We start from the raw sequence: 23,814 nt of genomic DNA, 5'->3' as shown, positions 1-23,814 counted from the left end.
TCCTCACTCTCAGGGTTTCCTGTATGTTTGACCTTGTGATCACAGCTCTATCCAGGTTGGCCGGTTTGAAAAGCCTTCAGATCACTGTGGTATCTTATCATGCTTTGTATGGACACACAAGCCTAACAAGCCCTTATCTCCTGGGCACCTCACCTTTTTGGGAATTTTGTTTTGACAATAGCGCAGCCTGGTGTATTTGGCCAGTCACAGGTTAGGCTCTTCCAAGGGTAGAGATCATGCTTTTAAGATGACTGCCCAGTCCACTCAAGCAGCAGGCAATTTGTGGGCAGTTGTACACAACTATTAGGCTAGGTTCACACACTGCGTTTTTTTGACGCTGCGTTTTTGTGCGTTTTTTTTGCGACAAAAACGCACCCGCGTCAAAAAACGCGGCAAAAAACGCACGCGTTTACCCGCGATTTGGTGCGTTTTTTTGCTGCGTTTTGCTGCGTTTTTGCTCACTGTCGTTATGCGTTTTTTTTATCAGTGAACAATGCCATTAAAGATTGTTGAGAAAAAAAAAGGGTCTGATGTCATTTCCTTCTTCAATATGTTCTTCATTCTCCACTAGTGTATGCAATAGAGCAGACAGCTGCAGAACTACAAGGCTCAGCATGCTCCATACAGGACTGTATGCTGGAGGGAGAGGCAGAGGGAGCAGAACTACAAGGCTCAGCATACTCCATCCAATAGTGTATGCAGGAGAACAGACAGCAGCTGCAGAACTACAAGGCTCAGCATCCTCCATCCAGGACTGTATGCAGGAGTTTTTTGCCCCCCAAAAAAATGACGTGGGCTTCGCCATATTTTTGTATGCTAGCCGGGTACAGCAGGCAGGTACGGGCTGCCCCCAACCCACAGCTGCCTATTTGTACCCAGCTGGGAACCAAAAATATAGGGAAGCCCTTTTTTTTTTTTAATTATTTCATGAATTTCATGAAATAATTTAAAAAAAAAATGACGTGAGGTTCGCCCAATTTTTGAGTCCAGCCGGGTACAACTAGGCAGCTGGGGATTGGAATCCACAGTTCAGGGTGCCCATGCTTTCTGGGCACCCCCGCTGTGAATTGCAGTCCCGCAGCCACCCCAGAAAATGGCGCTTTCATAGAAGCGCCATCTTCTGGCGCTGTATCCAACTCTTCCAGCTGCCCTGATGCCGGGTGGCTCGCTGGGTAATAATGGGGTTAGGGATAGCTGTATAGCTGGCCCTAAGCCCGAAATTCTTGGTGTCATGCCAATATTAGACATGGCCACCATGAATTTCTAGTAAAGATAAAAAAAAAACACAACACACAGAAAAATATTTTTATTAGAAATAAAACACAACACAATTAGTGACTCCATCTTTATTGAAATAAAGAACCCCCCTCCGCAGTAATCTTGGGTCAAGGGTCCTGCGCCGTCCAATCCGGATCCAATATCATCTGATCGGTTTGCTGGAAGGCAAAGCGATCAGATGATGTGTCAGGTTCTAGGGGCTGAAGCACATCACACATCAGCTGATTGTATAAAAGCCGTTTATACAATCAGCAGATGCATCGGTGCAAAAAAAAAAAAAAAAAAAATACTCACTTATGTGCTGATTACCGGCAGCTCCTGGAGCGATGGGGCGGGAGTCTGATCCTGTCCGATCGCTGCAGCAGCTGCCGGTAATCAGGGATGAAGTCTCCTGACGCATCCGCTGATAGCTTAAACCGGCCGGGCGCCCGCGTCGATCACCTGATGCGTCAGGTGACTGCATCAGGTGATCCATCGCCAGGTCCTGCATCTATCGGAGGTGTCCCGGCCGTCTGTACACAACCGGAGCGGCGATACCGTGAGAGGAGCTGGGAGCGGGCATGGCACCGGGACCCTGCAGACAGGTGAGTATAACTTTTTTTTTTTTTTTTTTTCTACTGTTAACTTTTGTTTTCGCAGCCGCTTCCACCTCCCGCCCAGACATGGCGCCGCACGGCAGCTGACATGCACAGGACTGGAGGTGGAAGCGGTGGTGACGGTACCGGGAGGATTCACGCTTCTGTGTTTACTGACAGAAGTAATCCTCTTCCTGTACATGTCACTTTACTACCCACCTCCTGCGTTTATAGCTGCCTTTTTGGTCTTAGAAACGCACCAAAACGCAGCTATTTGCGTTTCTCATTGCGTCTTTCAACATCCCAGTGCACTCAATGGATGAAAAGCGCAGTGAAAAACGCGGGAATAATTGACATGCTGTGTTTTTGTGGCACCACAAAAACGCAGCTGAAAAAAAACGCTGTGTGCAGACAGCAAAAATGAAAACTCATAGACTTTGCTGGGGAAGCAAAGTCATGCAGTTTTCTGAGCAAAAACGCACCCGAAAACTGCGCAAAAACGCCGCGAAAAACGCACTGTGTGAACTTACCCTTGGTCTGCAAATGTCAAGCAAATGTAATGCTCTCTGTAGCACAAAAGAGAAACAATAAAAAATCTGTGACGTTCAGTCAGCGTGGGTGAGAATAGTAGTTTTTGATAGTCTTTTGATGCCTTTTATATGTGTGATATTATTCACTGTATTAGCGATGTTCAGACGTCAGTTGCTTCTGTGACTTGTATTTATACTTGCATCAAGCTGTTCACTTTCATGTAATTTCGCTTGCATATGTATCTGTTATGATCGTTATATTGTTTTCTTAAATTGATGTTTTTATTATAATAAGGCCGGGGCCACACCGGGACTAATGCGATCCTCGCATGACACTCGGCTCACGCTGGCAGTACAGCAGGAGCCGAGTGTCATGCGAGTGTCACTGCGACTGTGGTTCGATCATGCGATCGGACCTCCGCTGCGGGGGGCGGGCCGGCACTGAGGAGGGGCGGGCCAGCGCTGAGGAGGAGAGGGAGGGATTTATCTTCCTCTCTCCTCCGAAGCCGGCTATTGCCATTCTCGTACTGCGAGTGCAGTGCGATCTTTCTCAAGCCCCACAGACTTGAATGGGTGCGAGAGAAAGGGTCTCGCATTAGTCGCAGCATGCTGCGATTGTTTTCTCGGTCCGATTGGGGCTGAGAAAATAATCGCCCATGGGTGCTGACACACAGACGAATATTGGTTTGAGTGGAATGCAATGTTTTATCGCACTCCACTTGGTCCGATTACCGTGTGTCTTAGGCCTTAAGGCCCTGTCACACATAGAGATAAATCTGCGGCAGATCTGTGGTTGCAGTGAAATTGTGGACAATCAGTGCCAGGTTTGTGGCTGTGTACAAATGGAACACTATGTCCATGATTTCACTGCAACCACAGATCTGCCAAAGATTTATCTGTGTGTGTGATAGGGCCTTTAGTCTTGCCTTCATCCTGATTTCTGGTAATTTTTGGCTTATAGTTGGGGAATACTGCTAGGTGATCATCTGAGTTCTAAAGTTGCCTTTTTTCATATCGCAGGATTCTGCAACACTTTTCTCTGTTATTCCTTGTTTTTTTTCCCTATCCTTGAGTGAGACAAATTTGGCATCTTAAGGAAGTCAGAGCTGCGTCTGATTTGTTTGAGGGGCGGGAGAGGGAAGTGGCCTCTGAATGGCGGCAAGGCTCACATGACACAGACTCTGGAGCCCTAGTAGAACGGTTGTCAACATCGCTGGAACGTTGCCGGCACCAGAGGGGAGTATAGCTCTTATTATTTAAGGGAGGAAAATAGTGATTGAGAAGCAGTTACCCATGTAGTGGACAAACCCTTTAAATCCTTTACTCGCCAAACTCCTACCCTTCTGTTCCTTTTAAGGGTGCTTTCACACATCCGGCATTTCACTGGTTTGCTGGTTCCGTCACACTCCAGTACAGTGTATACAGTACAATGGCATCACGGCAAGCTCTTGTCACATGCTGTCATGTGACCGGAGCGTGTGACCGGAGGTTGCCGTGATGCCATTGTACTGTATTGCACTGTACAGGAGTGTGACTGATCCGGCAAACCGGCGAAATGCCAGGTGTGTGAAAGCAACCGAAGACCATTTTTCTTGATGGTTGGTTTTTCCTTTTTTTTTTTTTTTTTTTTTTTTTTTTTTTCTTTCTTTCCCTCTTGCCTTTGTCATGGTCCAGTCCTGCTGATGGCATTGTATTTGGGAGGGCACCACTTAAAACGGAACAGAATTTTGGCACATGAACAAGTTAATTAGCCCAATAATTTACATTTCTTTGTCGCTCCATTGGGAGACCCAGACAATTGGGTGTATAGCTTCTGCCTCCGGAGGCCACACAAAGTATTACACTTAAAAGTGTAAAGCCCCTCCCCTTCTGCCTATACACCCCCCGTGCCTCACGGGCTCCTCAGTTTTTATGCTTTGTGCGAAGGAGGCTGACATCCACGCATAGCTCCACATCTTAGTCAGCAGCAGCTGCTGACTATGTCGGATGGAAGAAAAGAGGGCCCATAACAGGGCCCCCAGCATGCTCCCTTCTCACCCCACTCTGGTCGGCGGTGCTGTTAAGGTTGAGGTACCCATTGCGGGTACATAGGCAGGAGCCACATGCTGTTTTCCTTCCCCATCCCTTAATGGGCTCTGGGTGAAGTGGGATCCTAATCGGTCTCCAGGCACTGAGACCGTGCTCCCTCCGCAGCCCCTGGGGAATCTGCTGGACAGGAGCCGGGTATCGTCAGGGACAAGGCCCTGCTACTGTGAGGTACTCTGTGTCCCCCTGGGGGACCGCGCATGGAGCGCTTGTGCCATACACACTGCAGCACTGCTGGGTGTGTTAGTGCGCCGGGGACTACCGCGCCGGCCGCGCTTATTTGCCGGCCGCGCTTATAACTTTAGTCCCCGGCTTTTGCGGCCTAGTATCGCATACTCCCGCCCCCAGGCCTGCCAGTCAGGGGAAGGGCGGGACGCTGCACAGGACGTCAGCGCTGAGGGCTGGAGCATACTTTGTATCCTCCTCCCCCCTCACTCAGCACAGTGGGGCATCAGATTCCCGCACTTTCTAGGGCACGCCCACGGCCCCCTCCTCCCCACAGAACGCCGGCAGCCATTCCTGTCAGCACTTCTGACGCTGGAGAGGAGAGACAACACGGCTCTGGGAGGCCCAGGCAGGGAATCTGGTGATCACACAACCGCTTTAAGCGGTCGGTAAGCAGCACCTGGGTGCTGGCCCCACTGAGTGCCGAAGTGTACATATATATATATATGCTTATATGCTATACATTTACACTGTACGGTCGCACTGTTGATTTTTGGCTATATACCCTCCTGGATTGTACTCAGAGGAGACAACAGCATGTCGTCCGCAAAAAGCAAGGGTGCCAAAGCACAGGCTTACTTTGCAACCTGTACCTCATGTGCGGCTATACTACCGGCAGGTTCCACCGATCCTCGTTGTGTGCAATGCTCGGCCCCTGTGGCACTTACTCAGCCGGAGCCTCTGCTACTGGTGGCCCAGGTGGAACCACCTGCTACCACTGTCCAGGTGACAGGGACGGAGTTTGCAGTATTTGCTGACAAACTGTCTGAGAGTATGGATAAATGGTCTGCTAAGATACTAGAAGCCTTACAGTCCAGACCGGTGACTCAGGCCACGGGCACTGTTGAATCATTGACCCCAGGCCCCCCTCAGTTGGAGCAGCAAAGAGCTCCTGGGGTGACCCATAGGTCCCAGGGTGAGGTCTCTGACACGGACCGCAGTCCCAGGCCGCCTAAGTGGGCTCGCTGGGAAATTCCCTCGACTTCATCACAGTGTTCAGGGTCTCAGCATGAGGACTCTCTGGATGATGAAGCGGAGGTAGCAGATCAGGATTCTGATCCTGAGGCCGCTCTCAACCTAGATACACCTGAAGGTGACGCCATAGTGAATGACCTTATAGCGACCATCAATCAGGTGTTGGATATTTCTCCCCCAGCTCCTCCAATTGAGGAGTCAGCTTCTCAGCAGGAGAAATTCCGTTTCAGGTTTCCCAAGCGTACATTGAGTACGTTTCTGGATCACTCTGACTTCAGAGAGGCAGTCCAGAAACACCGAGCTTGTCCAGATAAGCGTTTTTCCAAGCGCCTTAAGGATACACGTTATCCCTTCCCCCCCTGACGTTGTCAAGGGCTGGGCTCAGTGTCCCAAGGTGGATCCTCCAGTCTCCAGACTGGCGGCTAGATCCATAGTTGCAGTGGAAGATGGGGCTTCACTCAAAGATGCCACTGACAGACAGATGGAGCTCTGGTTGAAATCCATCTATGAAGCTATCGGCGCGTCTTTTGATCCAGCATTCGCAGCCGTATGGGCACTCCAAGCTATCTCAGCTTGTCACGCGCAGATTAATGCAGTCACACGTACGTCTGCTCCGCAAGTGGTGTCCTTAACCTCTCAGGCGTCGGCGTTTGCGTCCTACGCCATTAATGCTGTCCTGGACTCTGCGAGCCGTACGGCGGTAGCATCCGCCAATTCGGTGGCAGTCCGCAGGGCCATGTGGCTACGTGAATGGAAGGCAGACTCTGCTTCCAAAAAGTTCTTAACCGGTTTGCCATTTTCTGGCGACCGTCTGTTTGGTGAGCGATTGGATGAAATCATTAAACAATCCAAGGGAAAGGACTCATCCTTACCCCAGTCCAAACCAAACAGACCTCAACCACGGAAGGTACAATCGAGGTTTCGGTCCTTTCGGTCCGCGGGCAGGTCTCAATTCTCCTCGTCCAAAAGGCCTCAGAAGGATCAGAGGAACTCCGACTCATGGCGGTCTAAGTCACGTCCTAAAAAGACCGCCGGGGGAACCGCTCCCAAAGCCGCCTCCTCATGACTTTCGGCCTCCTCACACCGCATCCTCGGTCGGTGGCAGGCTTTCCCGCTTTTGCGACGCCTGGCTGCCACAGGTAAAAGACCGTTGGGTGAGAGACATTCTGTCTCACGGTTACAGGATAGAGTTCAACTCTCGTCCTCCGACTCGGTTCTTCAGAACATCTCCGCCCCCCGAGCGAGCCGATGCTCTTCTTCAGGCATGTGTGCACTCTGAAGGCAGAAGGAGTGGTGATCCCTGTTCCTTTTCAGCAACAGGGTCACGGTTTTTACTCCAACTTGTTCGTGGTGCCGAAAAAGGACGGATCCTTCCGTCCTGTTCTGGACCTAAAACTGCTCAACAAACATGTAAAAACCAGGCGGTTCCGGATGGAATCGGTCCGCTCCGTCATCGCCTCAATGTCCCAAGGAGATTTCCTAGCATCAATCGACATCAAAGATGCTTATCTCCACGTACCGATTGCTCCAGAGCATCAGCGCTTCCTGCGTTTCGCCATAGGGGACGAACACCTTCAGTTCGTGGCACTGCCTTTCGGCTTGGCGACAGCCCCACGGGTCTTCACCAAGGTCATGGCAACAGTAGTAGCAGTTCTGCACTCTCAGGGACACTCGGTGATCCCTTACTTAGACGATCTGCTTGTCAAGGCACCCTCTCAAGTGGCATGCCAACACAGCCTGAGCATTGCTCTAGAGACTCTCCAGAGTTTCGGGTGGATCATCAATTTTCCAAAGTCAAATCTGACACCGGCCCAATCACTGACCTATCTTGGCATGGAGTTTCATACTCTCTCAGCGATAGTGAAGCTTCCGCTGGACAAACAGCGTTCACTACAGACAGGGGTGCAATCTCTCCTTCAAGGCCAGTCACACCCCTTGCGGCGCCTCATGCACTTCCTAGGGAAGATGGTAGCAGCAATGGAAGCAGTTCCTTTTGCGCAGTTTCATCTGCGTCCACTTCAATGGGACATTCTCCGCAAATGGGACAGGAAGTCGACGTCCCTCGACAGGAACGTCTCCCTTTCTCGGGCAGCCAAGGCTTCCCTTCAGTGGTGGCTTCTTCCCACTTCTCTGTCGAAAGGGAAATCCTTCCTGCCCCCATCCTGGGCTGTGGTCACGACGGACGCGAGCCTGTCAGGGTGGGGAGCGGTTTTTCTCCACCACAGGGCTCAGGGTACTTGGACTCAGCCAGAGTCCTCCCTTCAGATCAATGTTCTGGAGATAAGGGCAGTGTATCTTGCCCTAAAGGCAATCCAGCCGTGGCTGGAAGGCAAGCAGATCCGAATTCAGTCGGACAACTCCACAGCGGTGGCATACATCAACCACCAAGGCGGAACACGCAGTCGGCAAGCCTTCCAGGAAGTCCGGCGGATTCTGCTATGGGTGGAAGCCACAGCCTCCACCATATCCGCAGTTCACATCCCGGGCGTAGAAAACTGGGAAGCAGACTTTCTCAGTCGCCAGGGCATGGACGCAGGGGAATGGTCCCTTCACCCGGACGTGTTTTAGGAGATCTGTTGCCGCTGGGGGATGCCGGACGTCGACCTAATGGCATCCCGGCACAACCACAAGGTCCCGACATTCATGGCACGGTCTCAAGATCACAGAGCTCTGGCGGCAGACGCTTTAGTTCAGGATTGGTCGCAGTTTCAACTCCCTTATGTGTTCCTCCTCTGGCACTGTTGCCCAGAGTGTTACGCAAGATCAGGTCCGACTGCCGCCGCGCCATCCTCGTCGCTCCAGACTGGCCGAGGAGGTCGTGGTACCCGGATCTGTGGCATCTCACGGTGGGCCAACCGTGGGCACTACCAGACCGACCAGACTTGCTGTCTCAAGGACCGTTTTTCCATCTGAATTCTGCGGCCCTCAACCTGACTGTGTGGCCATTGAGTCCTGGATCCTAGCGTCTTCAGGGTTATCTCAAGAGGTCATTGCCACTATGAGACAGGCTAGGAAACCAACGTCCGCCAAGATCTACCACAGGACGTGGAGGATATTCTTATCTTGGTGCTCTGAACAGGGTTTTTCTCCCTGGCCATTTGCCTTGCCCACTTTTCTTTCCTTCCTTCAATCCGGATTGGAAAAAGGTTTGTCGCTCGGCTCCCTTAAGGGACAAGTCTCAGCGCTCTCTGTGTTCTTTCAGAAGCGCCTAGCCAGACTTCCACAGGTACGCACGTTCCTGCAGGGGGTTTGTCACATAGTCCCTCCTTACAAGCGGCCGTTAGAACCCTGGGATCTGAACAGGGTGCTGATGGCTCTTCAGAAACCACCTTTCGAGCCAATGAGGGATATTCCTCTCTCACGCCTTTCGCAGAAAGTGGCCTTCCTAGTAGCAGTCACATCACTTCGGAGAGTGTCTGAGCTAGCAGCGCTGTCATGCAAAGCCCCTTTCCTGGTGTTTCACCAGGACAAGGTGGTTCTGCGTCCGGTTCCGGAATTTCTCCCTAAGGTGGTATCCCCCTTTCATCTCAATCAGGATATCTCCTTACCCTCTTTTTGTCCTCATCCAGTTCACCAATGTGAAAGGGATTTGCACTTGTTAGATCTGGTGAGAGCACTCAGACTCTACATTTCTCGTACGGCGCCCCTGCACCGCTCGGATGCACTCTTTGTCCTTGTCGCTGGCCAGCGTAAAGGGTCACAGGCTTCCAAATCAACCCTGGCTCGGTGGATCAAGGAACCTGTAGGAAGGGGCCGTTTTACGGCTCTATTTCGAGGTTTTACTTTACCCACCCAGGGACTGCTTTTGGACGTCCCAATTGTCTGGGTCTCCCAATGGAGCGACAAAGAAGAAAGGAATTTTGTTTACTTACCGTAAATTCCTTTTCTTCTAGCTCCAATTGGGAGACCCAGCACCCGCCCCTGTTCCCTTCGGGCTGTTGTTCTTTGTGTAGACATGTTGTTCATGTTCAATGGTTTCAGTTCTCCGAAATTTCTTCGGACTGAATTTACTTTAAACCAATTTATAACTTTCCTCCTTCTTGCTTTTGCACCAAAACTGAGGAGCCCGTGAGGCACGGGGGGTGTATAGGCAGAAGGGGAGGGGCTTTACACTTTTAAGTGTAATACTTTGTGTGGCCTCCGGAGGCAGAAGCTATACACCCAATTGTCTGGGTCTCCCAATTGGAGCTAGAAGAAAAGGAATTTACGGTAAGTAAACAAAATTCCCTTCTTTGTGGGATGAGAGGGGTAAAACATGGATTACTACCTGACACCTAAACTGTGAAGGATACCACAATTTATAGGCTTTGACTTTTTATGTGATATTTGCGACACCATTTATCAACATTGTTTTTATCTTTTGGGGGCACATCCAAATTTTGATAGGGTCATGCAATTTTGTTGCCATGTAGCTATAGCATATGCTGTGTTTTGCCATAGGCAAATCTATCACAACAATGGTAGGTAGGGCATGTTTTAAGGGAAAAAAAAATATCAGCATGCCCTAAATGCTAAAATACTACTTTACCATCTTTGTGCAATGTAAAATTTTGCTCTTTGTTACATGTGAACAGAAATGGAGTTTCCTCTTTCAAAGATTTGTTACTCCGTATTCTCAGGGATGCAAAAATTATCCCAGATTGAGCTTTTAGTCCCTTTTCTAGGGTCCAGGGCTACCTGTCGCCATTGCTCGAATCTTTGTTAATTCACCACAATTGTGGTCACATCATCAGCCAATCATAAAGCTCAGTGTTGCTGTTATGATCTAAAGAGCTCAGTGATTGGCTGCCGTGCTGGCGACATGATGTCACTGCTGAGCCTATGGAGTCATTTTTGAAAAGGGACCACCTTTTTTTATTGATGGGTTCAAAAGGTCTGTGCGGTATGTGTTTAGAAAAGGCATTTGCCTAAATCTACACTTACTAACCGCATGTGATTGTCAGATGGATTTGATGAGCTGAAGTGCACTTTGGGTAATACACTTTACGGTATTCATATAACTTCTATATATTTATTGGCAGATGTGAAAATAGTAACATGACCACTGCTGATGACCTTCTGGAAGCCGTTAAGGCTGTTAGACAGGGACAACTATCTGCTCCGTCTTCTTTAAATGTTTTGGAGGATAATTGGAAAGAATACAGCATGGCCCAGGAAATTATACGAGAATGTTCTGATGTGGTAAGAAGAAAAATACTTTTCAATACATCACTTTTTTTTTTTAGGGTCTGTGTCATCTGAAAATGAGCCTTTTGTTTAAATTAAATACTTTATTTTTTCACAATGTTTTTTTAGTTTTCCATACCACCATCGATGATCACTATTCCATGATAGTCAGTTTTCGATACTCAAACTGCTGAAAGGTCTCAACTGTAAATCATGCAACATGGGAAATTGTTGTTGTGACAGAAGTCTCTGTAGCCTGTCTACGGTAATGGCAAGAATTAAAAGGGGTTTTTTTGGTCTTAGAAGAGAAGTTTGCAGTCGCTTTAAGTGAGAAACGCACACTGTCATGATTCCCCTGTATTCCCATGTGCAGGCGAGTGGTCATGTCATTTGTCATTTTCAGCATATATTTGGTTATGTGCCGACTAGACTCTTGCTCTTTTCTCAATTTTCTTTTATTGATAGAAGCCTGGTGAGACTAGTCAACATGTGACCACAAGTATGGAAAGCATATACATGCAATCACATGTCAGACCACCAATGTGGGAAATACAGGGATATCGAGACAGTTGGTGATGAACAAGCTCGGCACTGCTTGTTACTCAATTGAGGATTAGCGGTGCTCAAGTACTCGTGGAGCTTTGCTAAATATTGCTGGTGCTCCAATATTTCGTCCGTGAAACAACGTCCCAAACACACTCAGGCTTGCTTCAAGCCATGATGTGTGCAGGCACCCCAGGGACACCCAGTCTCAATCAAAATCACATTCCTGAAATTAGTGTGACCAACAAAAACCCCAAAAATAAACATACCTGCCCTCCCCACCGGAAATGTTCTGTTTATGGCTGACTGTATTTGGGCGGAGACCTCAACAGGCCAATCACTGACTTTCATTCTACTCGCTACGAGCTCATTCGAGTGTCTGACCAGCTCAAATCGAGTAACAAACATTCAAGCATTTTAGTGCTCGCCCATCACTAGTGACAGTGTCTAGATTATAACCTGTCATGATTTGTGAGTCTGTAGCAAAAAGGTGACTACATCCTGTTCTCCTGAAACTGGATAACCCCTTTAATTCCTCTCTCCCACTTGACTTAAGGGGGCTTTACACGCTACGATATCGTTAATGTTTTATCGTCGGGGTCACATTGTTAGTGACGCACATCCGGCGTCATTAACGATATCGCAGCGTGTGACACTGACCAGCGACTTTAAGCGACCTCAAAAATGGTGAAAATCGTTCACCATGGAGAGATCGTCCCAAACTCAAAAATCGGTAAGGGTTGTTTTTCGTTGTGGTTCGTCGCTCCTGCGGCAGCACACATCGCTGTGTGTGACACCGCAGGAGCGAGGAACATCTCCTTACCTGCCGCCGGCCACAATGCGGAAGGAAGAGGTGGGCGAGATGTTTACATCACGCTCAGCTCTGCCCCTTCGCTTTGATTGGCCGGCCGCTTAGTGACGTCGCAGTGACGTCGCTGTGATGCCGAACGTCCCTCCCCCTTGAAGGAGGGATTATTCGGCAGTCAAGCGACGCCGCCGACCAGGTAAGTGCGTGTGACGCTGCCGTAGCGATAATTTTCGCTACGGCAGCGATCACACACAATCGCAGGAACGACGGGGGCAGGTACTTCTGCGTACAATATCGCTAGCAATTGCTAACAATATCGTAGCGTGTAAAGCCACCTTTAGTCTAGTGCTCCATTTCCAACAACAAAACTTTTAGCGCGAAAATCCAGTACATGATTCCTCCACACAGGGCTTCTTTTCAGCAATTTTAGATAAGATATATTTTTTTATTTCTTTCAGCACAGAATGTATTGTTTTTTTCCATTTCATAATTCATATTCTCTTAACTCAGGTTGAACTTGACTTGATCATCGAGAGACGGAACAAACTTAAAGAACAACTAAATTGTTCTGTAGACGCCTTTGTTATTGAGGTTGACCAGATGCCATTTGAATCGCGGCTCGCAAATCTTCAGGTACGAATTTAGCCGGTTGAGCGATGATTTAATAAGTGATTAAACTGGGATATATAATTTTTTTTCTACTTTTATTTTGTAATGTTAATATTTAAGTATTTTTATGTACGTTCAATATTTATTACAGATTTAAAGATAGATAGTGTGTGTGTGTGTGTGTGTGTGTGTGTGTGTGTGTGTGTGTGTGTAATAAATATATATATAAATTACAGTCAGCCTAAATTATTTCACGAGTTGTACAATTTACCAAAATAGACCTATTGTGATGCTTGTCAACTCCTTCAGCTTTTATTACTGTGTGTGTATATTATGTATGTGTGTGTATATATATATATATATGTGTATATATATATATATGTATATATATATATATATATATATATATATATATATATATATATATATATATATATATGTATATGTGTATTAAAATAGGTTATTTTTTTGATTTCATATAACAGAGCTGACAATTGTCCTTATTGCTACAGTGAAATGAAGGAAAAAAAACCCTTTAAAAATACATGAATAAAAAAAGTTTTGAGCACCTATGTAGTCACTTCCTTAGCTAGAAAACCTTTAACCCCTTCACTGCGCAGCCAATTTTCATTTTTTGCGTTTTTTAGACACCAGTCAGAGGCCTCTTAAGTAGCCAAATCAGATTTCTTGATTTAAACTGAGGAAAGGCACCAGCCTGAAACACGTGTCTGCAAATATAGATTCTGGTTTGACTTTTCTCCTAAGTCATCTTGCAAGTCTTGTTAAAGTGTTGATAATGACATTTAGGATTTATACTTCCTCTCTGAAGAAGCACTTATATTTTTGAAAGCATCTTTTTCCAAACCTGCCTAAAACTTTTACACAGTACTCCACAAATGCATGGACAAGGCAGGGAAGTATCAGGCTATGTGCGCACGTTGCGTACTGTCCCTGCAGACATTTCTGCAGCGATTTGAACAGCACACATGCGCTTCAAATCGCTGCAGAAAGAGTCCGTAATGAAAAAAAAAAAAGCTGATTCCACGCGCTCTGACTGCAGCCCCTCCCATAGACAGAGCGGGGACTGCAGGCAAAGCACAGGAAAGAAGTGACATGTCACTTCTTAGAACGTGCGCTTCGGTTAACAGCCGAAGCGCTGCGCTGTAAGACGCCACGTGCGCACGTCTCCTGCATAATCTCCATAGATTATGCTGGGGACGCAGGACGCATACAGTTACGCTACGGTGCAGATCGCAGCGTAACTGCATTTAATTACGCAACGTGCGCAAATAGCCTCATAGTGGCAGCATTAGGTTTCATGCCCACAATCAGTGTTTGCAGCATTCTGAATGCAGAGTGTTTTCACTTCCTCCAAAACGCTGCGTTGTACAGTACATGCATAGTTGAGGGATTTTTAGAAATCCCATGCCCACTATGCTTGTTTTCTTTGTCGCTCCATTGGGAGACCCAGACAATTGGGTGTATAGCTTCTGCCTCCGGAGGCCACACAAAGTATTACACTTTAAAAAGTGTAACCCCTCCCCTCTGCCTATACACCCCCCCCGTGCATCACGGGCTCCTCAGTTTTATGCTTTGTGTTGAAGGAGGCACACATGCACTCATGCTCCCATTTTAGTCAGCAGCAGCTGCTGATTATATCGGATGGAAGAAAAGAGGGCCCTAACAGGGCTCCCGGCATGCTCCCTTCTCACCCCACTAAGTCGGCGGTGTTGTTAAGGTTGAGGTACCCATTGCGGGTACACAGGCCGGAGCCACATGCCGTTTTCCTTCCCCATCCCTTAGGGGCTCTGGGAGAAGTGGGATCCTATCCGGTCATCCAGGCACTGGGACCGGGCTCCATCCGCAGCCCCTGTGGGATTCTGACGGACAGGAGACTGAGTATCATCAGGGACAGGGCCCTGCATCTACAGGTACTCTGTGTCCCCTTGGGGACGGTGCATGGAGCACCTTGACCTCAGACGCTGCAGCGACTGCGGTGTTGGTATGAGACCGGGACTACCGCGCCGACCGCGCCTGCTTGCCGGCCGCGGTTTTAACTTTAGTCCCCGGCTTTTGTGGCCTAGTGCCTTAAACTCCCGCCCCCGGGCCTGCCAGTCAGGGGGAAGGGCGGGACGGTCGGTCAGACGCAGACAGTGAGGGCTGGAGCACACTAGGCTGTCCTCCGCCCCCTCACTAATCACTCTGGGGCACCAGATTCCCGCACTTTTGTGGTTACGCCCACGGCTCCCTCCTCCCCTGTGAACGCCGACAGCCATGTTGTAAGCACATTCTGCCGGTGGAGGACTTCTGGCAGCACCTCTGGGAGACCCGAGGCAGGGAATCTGGTGGCCACACACTGCTTGAGCGGTCGGTAAGCCAGGTGGCTTCTTCCCACCGGTGCTGGGCCCCCTAGAGTGCTGAACTGTATATATATATATATATATATATATATATATATATATTTTATATATATATATATATATATATATATATAAATATATATATATATTATATTTGTATACATTTTCTCGGTTCGGCTGTACTGTTAGCTTGTGGCTATATATCCCTCAGTGATCACTCTCCTGGGAGACAACAGCATGTCGTTCACAAGGAGCAAGGGTGCCAAGACACAGGGTTATTTTGCAACCTGTACCTCTTGTGCGGCTATGCTACCTGCAGGTTCCACCTACCCTCACTGTGAGCAATGCTCGGGCCATGTGGCACTCGCTCAGCCGGAGCCTGGGGCACTGGTGGGACCCTCGACCCAGGTAGAACCGCCGGCTTCCCCTGTCCAGGCGGCAGGGACAGAGTTTGCAGCTTTTGCTGAGAAACTCTGAGTCACTTTCACAATCCATGGCTCAGTCTATGGACAAATGGTCTGCTAAGATACTAGAAGCTTTGCAGTCCAGACCGGCCCTTACACAGGCCCCGGGCACTGCAGGATCGCCCTCAGGCCCCTCTCGGTCTGCGACGAAGCGTGCTCCTGGGGTGGCCTCTAGTTATTACGTGGAGGACTCCGGCACGGACCGCAGTCCCAGACCGGCTAAGCGGGCTCGCTTAGAATCTTACCCGACTTCATCACGCTGTTCGGGGTCTCAGCTTGAGGACTCTCTAGAGGATGAGGCGGAGGTCGCAGCCCAGGACTCTGACCCTGACGTTGCTCTCAATCTTGATACACCTGAAGGGGACGCCATAGTAAATGACCTTATAGCGTCCATCAACCAGGTGCTAGATCTTTCTCCCCCAACTCTACCTATAGAGGAGTCGGCAGCACAGCAGGAGAAGCACCAATTTAGGTTTCCCAAACGTACTCTGAGTGTTTTCTTCGATCACTCCAACTTCAGAGATGCTGTCCAGAAGCACAGAGCTTTCCCGGACAAGCGCTTTACTAAACGCCTTAATGACACACGTTATCCCTTCCCCTCTGACATAGTTAAGGGTTGGGCTCAATGTCCCAAGGTGGATCCTCCAGTCTCTAGACTGGCGGCTAGATCCGTAGTAGCAGTGGCTGACGGTTCAACGCTCAAGGATGCCACGGACAGGCAGATAGAGCTCCTAATGAAATCCATCTATGAAGCCATAGGCGCGTCCCTTGCCCCAGCCTTTCTAGCAGTGTGGGCACTCAAGGCTATCTCAGCTTGTCTGTCTGAGATTAATGCGGTCACCCGTACCTCTGCTCCGCAAGTAGCGTCTTTGACGTCTCAGGCGTCGGTATTTTCATCCTACGCCATGAATGCTGTCCTGGACTCGGCTAGCCGTACAGCGGTAGCATCCGCCAATTCGGTGGCAGTCCGCAGGGCCATGTGGCTATGCGAATGGAAGGCAGACTCTGCTTCCAAAAAGTTCTTGACCGGTTTGCCCTTTTCTGGCGACCGATTGTTTGGCGAACAATTGGATGAAATTATTAAGCAATCCAAGGGAAAGGACTCGTCCTTACCCCAGCCCAAACCAAAGAGACCTCAGCAACGAAAAATTCAAGCGAGGTTTCGGTCCTTTCGGCCCTCAGCCAGGTCCCAATCCTCATCGTCCAACAGGCCACAGAAGAGCCAGAGAAACTCTTCTGCATGGCGGTCTAAGTCACGTCCTCCAAAGACCGCCGGAGGCACTGTCTCCAAGGCGGCCTCCTCATGACTTTCGGCCTCCCCAAACCGCATCCTCGGTCGGTGGCAGGCTCTCCCGCTTTTGCGACGCCTTGTGGCCACATGTCCAAGACCGATGGGTGAGAGACATTCTGTCTCACGGTTACAGGATAGAGTTCAGCTCTCGTCCTCCGACTCGTTTTTTCAGAACATCTCCGCCCCCCGAGCGAACCGTTGCACTTTTTCAGGCGGTGGACACTCTGAAGACAGAAGGAGTTGTGATCCCCGTTCCCCTTCAGGAACGTGGTCTCGGTTTTTACTCGAACCTGTTCGTGGTACCAAAAAAGGACGGTTCATTCCGTCCCGTTTTGGACCTCAAATTGCTCAACAGACATGTGAGAACCAGGCGGTTTCGCATGGAATCCCTCCGCTCTGTCATCGCTTCGATGTCCCAAGGAGACTTTCTGGCATCAATCGACATCAGGGATGCCTATCTCCACGTGCCGATCGCTCCAGAGCATCAACGCTTCCTGCGTTTCGCCATTGGGGACCAACACCTTCAGTTTGTGGCACTGCCTTTCGGCCTGGCGACAGCCCCACGGGTCTTCACCAAGGTCATGGCATCCGTGGTGGCGGTCCTACACTCTCAGGGCCACTCGGTGATCCCTTACTTAGACGATCTCCTAGTCAAGGCACCCTCCCGGGTGGCATGTCAACACAGTCTGACCGTGGCTCTGGAGACTCTCCAGAGGTTCGGGGGGATCATCAATTTCCCAAAGTCAAAATTGACTCCGACCCAATCACTGACTTACCTCGGGATGGAGTTTCATACTCTCTCAGCGATAGTCAAGCTACCGCTGGACAAACAGCGTTCGCTGCAAACAGGGGTGCAATCTCTCCTTCGGGCCCAGTCACACCCCTTGAGGCGCCTCATGCACTTCCTGGGGAAGATGGTGGCAGCAATGGAGGCAGTTCCCTTTGCGCAGTTTCATCTGCGTCCACTCCAATGAGACATTCTCCGCAAATGGGACAAGAGGTCGACGTCCTTAGACAGGAACGTCTCTCTTTCTCTGGCAGCCAAGACCTCTCTTCAGTGGTGGCTTCTTCCCACTTCCCTGTCGAAGGGAAAATCTTTCCTGCCCCCATCCTGGGCTGTGGTCACGACGGACGCGAGTCTGTCAGAGTGGGGAGCGGTTTTTCTCCACCACAAGGCTCAGGGAACCTGGTCTCCGACAGAGTCCTCCCTTCAGATCAATGTTCTGGAGATAAGGGCAGTGTATCTAGCCCTAAAAGCGTTCCATCGGTGGCTGGAGGGCAGGCAAATCCGCATACAGTCGGACAACGCCACGGCGGTCGCGTACATCAACCACCAGGGCGGCACTCGCAGTCGTCAAGCCTTCCAAGAAGTTCGGCGGATTCTGCTGTGGGCGGAGGCCACAGCCTCCACCATCTTTGCGGTTCACATCCCAGGCGTAGAAAACTGGGAAGCAGACTTTCTCAGTCGCCAGGGCATGGACGCAGGGGAATGGTCTCTTCACCCGGACGTGTTTCAAGAGATCTGTTGCCGCTGGGGAACGCCGGACGTCGATCTCATGGCTTCTCGGCACAACAACAAAGTCCCGGCATTCATGGCACGGTCTCAGGATCACAGAGCTCTGGCGGCGGACGCCTTAGTTCAGGATTGGTCGCAGTTTCGACTGCCTTATGTATTCCCTCCTCTGGCAATGCTGCCCAGAGTGTTGCGCAAGATCAGGTCCGACTGCCGCCGCGCCATCCTCGTCGCTCCAGACTGGCCGAGGAGGTCGTGGTACCCGGACCTGTGGCACCTCACAGTGGGTCAACCGTGGTCGCTCCCAGACCGACCAGACTTGCTGTCTCAAGGGCCATTTTTCCATCTGAATTCTGCGGCCCTCAACCTGACTGTGTGGCCATTGAGTCCTGGCTCCTAGCGTCCTCAGGGTTCTCTCAAGAGGTCATTGCCACTATGAGACAGGCCAGGAAACCAACGTCAGCCAAGATCTATCACAGGGCTTGGAGGATCTTCTTAGCCTGGTGCTCTGATAAGGGGTTTACCCCCTGGCCGTTTGCCTTACCCACGTTTCTTTCCTTCCTTCAATCCGGAATGGACAAGGGTTTGTCTCTCGGCTCTCTCAAGGGAGAAGTCTCGGCGCTTTCCGTGTTTTTTCAAAAGCGTCTAGCCAGGCTTCCGCAGGTCCGCACGTTCCTGCAGGGAGCTTGCCACATAGTTCCACCTTACAAGCGTCCGATGGAACCCTGGGATCTCAACAGGGTTCTACGGGCTCTTCAGAAACCACCTTTTGAGCCGCTGCGGGATGTCTCTCTATCACGTCTTTCGCAGAAGGTGGCATTTCTAGTGGCAGTTACATCACTCCGAAGAGTGTCAGAGCTTGCAGCGCTGTCATGCAAAGCCCCCTTCCTGGTATTTCACCAGGATAAGGTGGTTCTGCGTCCGGTCCCGGACTTTCTCCCCAAAGTGGTGTCCCCTTTTCATCTCAATCAGGATATCTCCTTACCTTCATTTTGCCCTCATCCAATTCACCAATGTGAAAAGGATTTGCATTTGTTAGATCTAGTGAGAGCACTCCGGATCTACGTGTCTCGCACGGCGCCACTGCGCCGTTCTGATGCGCTCTTTGTCCTTGTCGCTGGCCAGCGTAAGGGGTCGCAGGCTTCCAAGTCAACCTTGGCTCGGTGGATCAAGGAACCGATTTTTGAAGCCTACCGTTCTTCTGGGCTTCCGATTCCTTCAGGGCTGAAAGCCCATTCTACCAGAGCCGTGGGTGCGTCCTGGGCATTGCGGCACCGGGCGACGGCTCAGCAGGTGTGTCAGGCAGCTACCTGGTCTAGTCTGCACACTTTCACGAAACACTATCAAGTGCATACCTATGCTTCGGCGGATGCCAGTCTAGGTAGGCTAGTCCTTCAGGCGGCGGTTGCCCACCTGTAAGAGGAGGGCCGTTGTTGGCTCTTTTTTATCAGGGTATTCTTTTACCCACCCAGGGACTGCTTTTGGACGTCCCAATTGTCTGGGTCTCCCAATGGAGCGACAAAGAAGAAGGGAATTTTGTTTACTTACCGTAAATTCCTTTTCTTCTAGCTCCTATTGGGAGACCCAGCACCCGCCCCTGTTCCCTTCGGGCTGTTGTTCTTTTGTGTACACATGTTGTTCATGTTGAATTGTTCTTTTGGTTCATGGTTTTCAGTTCTCCGAACATCCTTCGGATTGAATTTACCTTAGACCAATTTATAAGTTTCCTCCTTCCTGCTTTTGCACCAAAACTGAGGAGCCCGTGATGCACGGGGGGGTGTATAGGCAGAGGGGAGGGGTTACACTTTTTAAAGTGTAATACTTTGTGTGGCCTCCGGAGGCAGAAGCTATACACCCAATTGTCTGGGTCTCCCAATAGGAGCTAGAAGAAAAGGAATTTACGGTAAGTAAACAAAATTCCCTTCTTTCCCACAGCAAAAACTAACTGCGGTGCGGCTTTCTGAGCTGCTGCATAAGTGTTCTTCGCAGTGAGAACACAGCGAGAGATCACAACTGTCCGACCTGGATTGTGGGCACGAGCAGCTGCGGTCTCCTGCGGAGGAGACTCGCAGCCCCGCAGGTCAGAACCTGCCGCGTCCAGGACACCGTGGGTCCTGATCACAGGCACGTATCTTAATGCTGTGCTTTCAGTGGGGACTGGAAAATAAATATCTCATATAGTCAGCTGCTACTTTTGCAAGGTCCACTATGTATACTCCCCATATGCATATGTTCTGCCCTATATAATATTTTTAACCAGAAATGTAATTTGGTTTTGAATGTAAAGTACATTACACTGGGAATTTTTGTATGACTGGTCACTGGTGTCTGTCCATATTTTTATTTCCTGTGTACTTTCTCTGCAAACAGGTACTACTGAAATCCCTTGAAGTTGTGTATGGAGCGTCTTGTGACTGTGAAGATTCGGACGCTGTATTCCAGGAGTTTTATGATTGGAAAGAAGCAACATTGGAAAAATTCAACACTCTCAGAACAGACACTGACAGCTCTCTAGGCCTTCTGGGCACATGGTTGGCTAATATCGAAAAGGTATACCTGCCCAAACTATTAAAATTATTAGGTTATGGATTAACGATAGTGGAATTTGCCAATAAAGGTATTTCCTCTACGCTTTTGCCCACTACAATGTTATTACTTTTCTGACTTATGGATATCTGCTTTATTATTTACAGTTTGGGATATGTTACAAATTGCGCTTCTGGCCAGCGGCCCGAGCATATTTAATCATCTTTTTATCAAATAAAAGGTTTCCATAATTATCAAATACGCAGGTTGTAGAAACACTGACCAGAGATTCCCAGTAAACTGTTGTAGGATACCATTTTATTTAATGTATTCTATTAGTATTCCTTAACAACGCTGTAGGGCCTTTTACACATTGGGATAATTACTCGTATGAGTATGCAGTATGGATCATTGTGCAGCATTGCATGCCCAGCCGCTGAATGAAGAATCTGTTATTCATTTGACTTACTCGCTTTTATGCAGGCTTATTGTTGATCGGCAGTATATATCCCCTCATGTTCATAGACCATGCTGTGCGTACAGTGATCTACAATGTGTGAGAGAAGGGGGCAATTAATTACCATTCCTACAAAACCCTCAGAATATCAACATCAGCTAATGTTTCTTTCACATACCAGTATTTTTCATGTGTGCTATCTGTTCTTTTTATGGATAGATTACAGACCCATTACTATCAATGTACCTTTTCATGCGCCTTTTTTTGCGGATCAGTTGCTGTAAAAAATGAGACCTGTTCTACTTTGGTACTTACGGGTACTTTCACACTTGCGTTTATTTCCGTCCGTTACAATCCGCCCTTTTGGAAAACAGCGGAATCCGTTAACGGATTCCGCTGTTTCCCATAGACTTGTATGGGTGACGGATTGTACCAAAAGGACCTGCGTTGCTTCCGCTGGGCGACGCTCCGTTGCTTCCGCTCAGCGGGAGGAACGCAGCATGTAACGTTGTTTTGAGCAGCGCATGCTCTTTGTTTTAAAAAAAAACAAAAAAAAACTAACGTGGCCGAACGTTCAGCTGAGCGCCCGCCCGCCGGCAAGAGACAGCGCTCAGCTGAATGACCGGCCGCCAGCATGCCCGGCCGCCGGCAAGTCACAGCGCTCAGCTGAGCGCCCGCCCGCTGGCATGCCCGGCCGCCAGCATGCCCGGCGGCCGGCAAGTGACAGCGCTCAGCTGATCACCGGCGGTCGGCTGCAGGGAGCGAACAGCTGATCACCCGGCGGCCGGCTACTGGGAGCGATCAGCTGATCACCCGGCGGCCGGCAAGTGACAGCGCTCAGCTGATCACCGGCGGCCGGCTGCAGGGAGCGATCAGCTGATCACCCGGCGGCCGGCTACTGGGAGCGATCAGCTGATCACCCGGCGGCCGGCTGCAGGGAGCGATCAGCTAATCGTTCACAATAGTCTGCCGCTGGTAAAACTGTAAAAAAAAAAAAAAAATCAAAACGAATTGTGTTGTTTTGCAGCATCCGTTGCATCCGTTGTGCCACTATATGCAACACATCCGTTGCATCCGTTACACAACGCAATGCAACGGATACCGTTCAACGCAAGTGTGAAACTAGCCTACCAAATATCTGAAATACAAAGTAAGTGAACCTATGGGTGGAAAAAACTATGTAAAGCTGCACTTGCACATTGCAGCCATATCCCTCCCCCCCCCCCCCCCTCCCCTTCCCGATCATGGTAGAACCGCAATGCTTTTACAATGTTTAAAAATTGTGGCAGAATGATGTGTTTGTGCTGTGATTGCAGGAAAAGAAAGAAATATGCAACCCCAATGTGTGATCAGTGTGACTCCGCTATCTGCCCACAGTGCTTTTTTTCTTCGGCGCTCCATTGGGAGACCCAGACGATTGGGTGTATAGCACTGCCTCCGGAGGCCACACAAAGCAATTACACTAAAAAGTGTAAGGCCCCTCCCCTTCTGGCTATACACCCCCAGTGGGATCACTGGCTCACCAGTTTTCTGCTTTGTGCGAAGGAGGTCAGACATCCACGCATAGCTCCACTGTTTAGTCAGCAGTAGCTGCTGACTATATCGGATGGAAGAAAAGAGGGCCCATACTAGGGCCCCCAGCATGCTCCCTTCTCACCCCACTTGTGGTTTGTAAGGTTGAGGTACCCATTGCGGGTACAGAGGCTGGAGCCCACATGCTGCTTTCCTTCCCCATCCCCCTGAGGGGCTCTGAGGAAGTGGGATCTTACCGGCCTCCAAGCCCTGAGGCCGGGCTCCGTCCACAGACCCATTGAACCTGCTGGATAAGGAGCCGGGGGTACCGTTCAGGGACAAGGCCCTACAACTTTCAGGTACTCTGTGTCCCCGTACAGACAGGCACGCACACGCCAGACTTGCTGGGTGTGTTAGTGCGCCGGGGACAGTAGCGCTCCACGCTGGGCTTGGATCACAGCAGCTTAGCTGTGTGGATTCATGTGCTGGGAACTACCGCGCCGGCCACTCTCGGAGCGGCGGCGCAGCTGGGACTTGTAGTGCGCCGGGGACTTAGCGCCGACCGCGCTTTTACGGCGGCGGCGCTTATAAATTTAGTCCCCGGCTTTTGCGGCCTAGCTCCGCTGCGTTCCCGCCCCCTCCCTGTCAATCAGGGAATGGGACAGACGCTGTGCAATCGTCAGCGCCGAGGGCTGGAGCCTTATTTACATGCTCCAGCCCTCTCACTAGGCACAGTGGGACGCAGGTTTCCCGCTTTTGGTCTGAGCACGCCCAGGGCCCGCCCCCCCCTCCACAGGACGCCGGCAGCCATTCCTGCATGCAGTCTGGCTGGAGGACGGACACAGGCTCTGGGAGACCCAGACTAGGGATTTCTGGCGACCACACACCCGCGTTTAG

General features: G+C 50.0%; 1 protein-coding gene across 1 annotated transcript in view; it reads left to right on the top strand.

Moving 5' to 3' along the window:
• The window catches only part of STK31 (serine/threonine kinase 31), a 267,725-nt gene that overhangs the window by 86,518 nt on the left and 157,393 nt on the right, over window positions 1-23,814 (top strand). Inside the window, exons 10-12 of the mRNA XM_075315356.1 lie at window positions 10,690-10,849; window positions 12,696-12,818; window positions 20,793-20,972. Of these exons, the coding sequence (XP_075171471.1) occupies window positions 10,690-10,849; window positions 12,696-12,818; window positions 20,793-20,972 (463 nt within the window). The remainder of the gene's footprint in view (window positions 1-10,689; window positions 10,850-12,695; window positions 12,819-20,792; window positions 20,973-23,814) is intronic.

The sequence above is a fragment of the Anomaloglossus baeobatrachus genome, chromosome 6, assembly GCF_048569485.1.
Source record: "Anomaloglossus baeobatrachus isolate aAnoBae1 chromosome 6, aAnoBae1.hap1, whole genome shotgun sequence".
Classification (NCBI taxonomy): Eukaryota; Metazoa; Chordata; class Amphibia; order Anura; family Aromobatidae; genus Anomaloglossus; species Anomaloglossus baeobatrachus.
The sequence above is the reverse complement of the archived record's forward strand: the minus strand, read 5'-3'. Positions and strand labels throughout refer to the sequence as shown.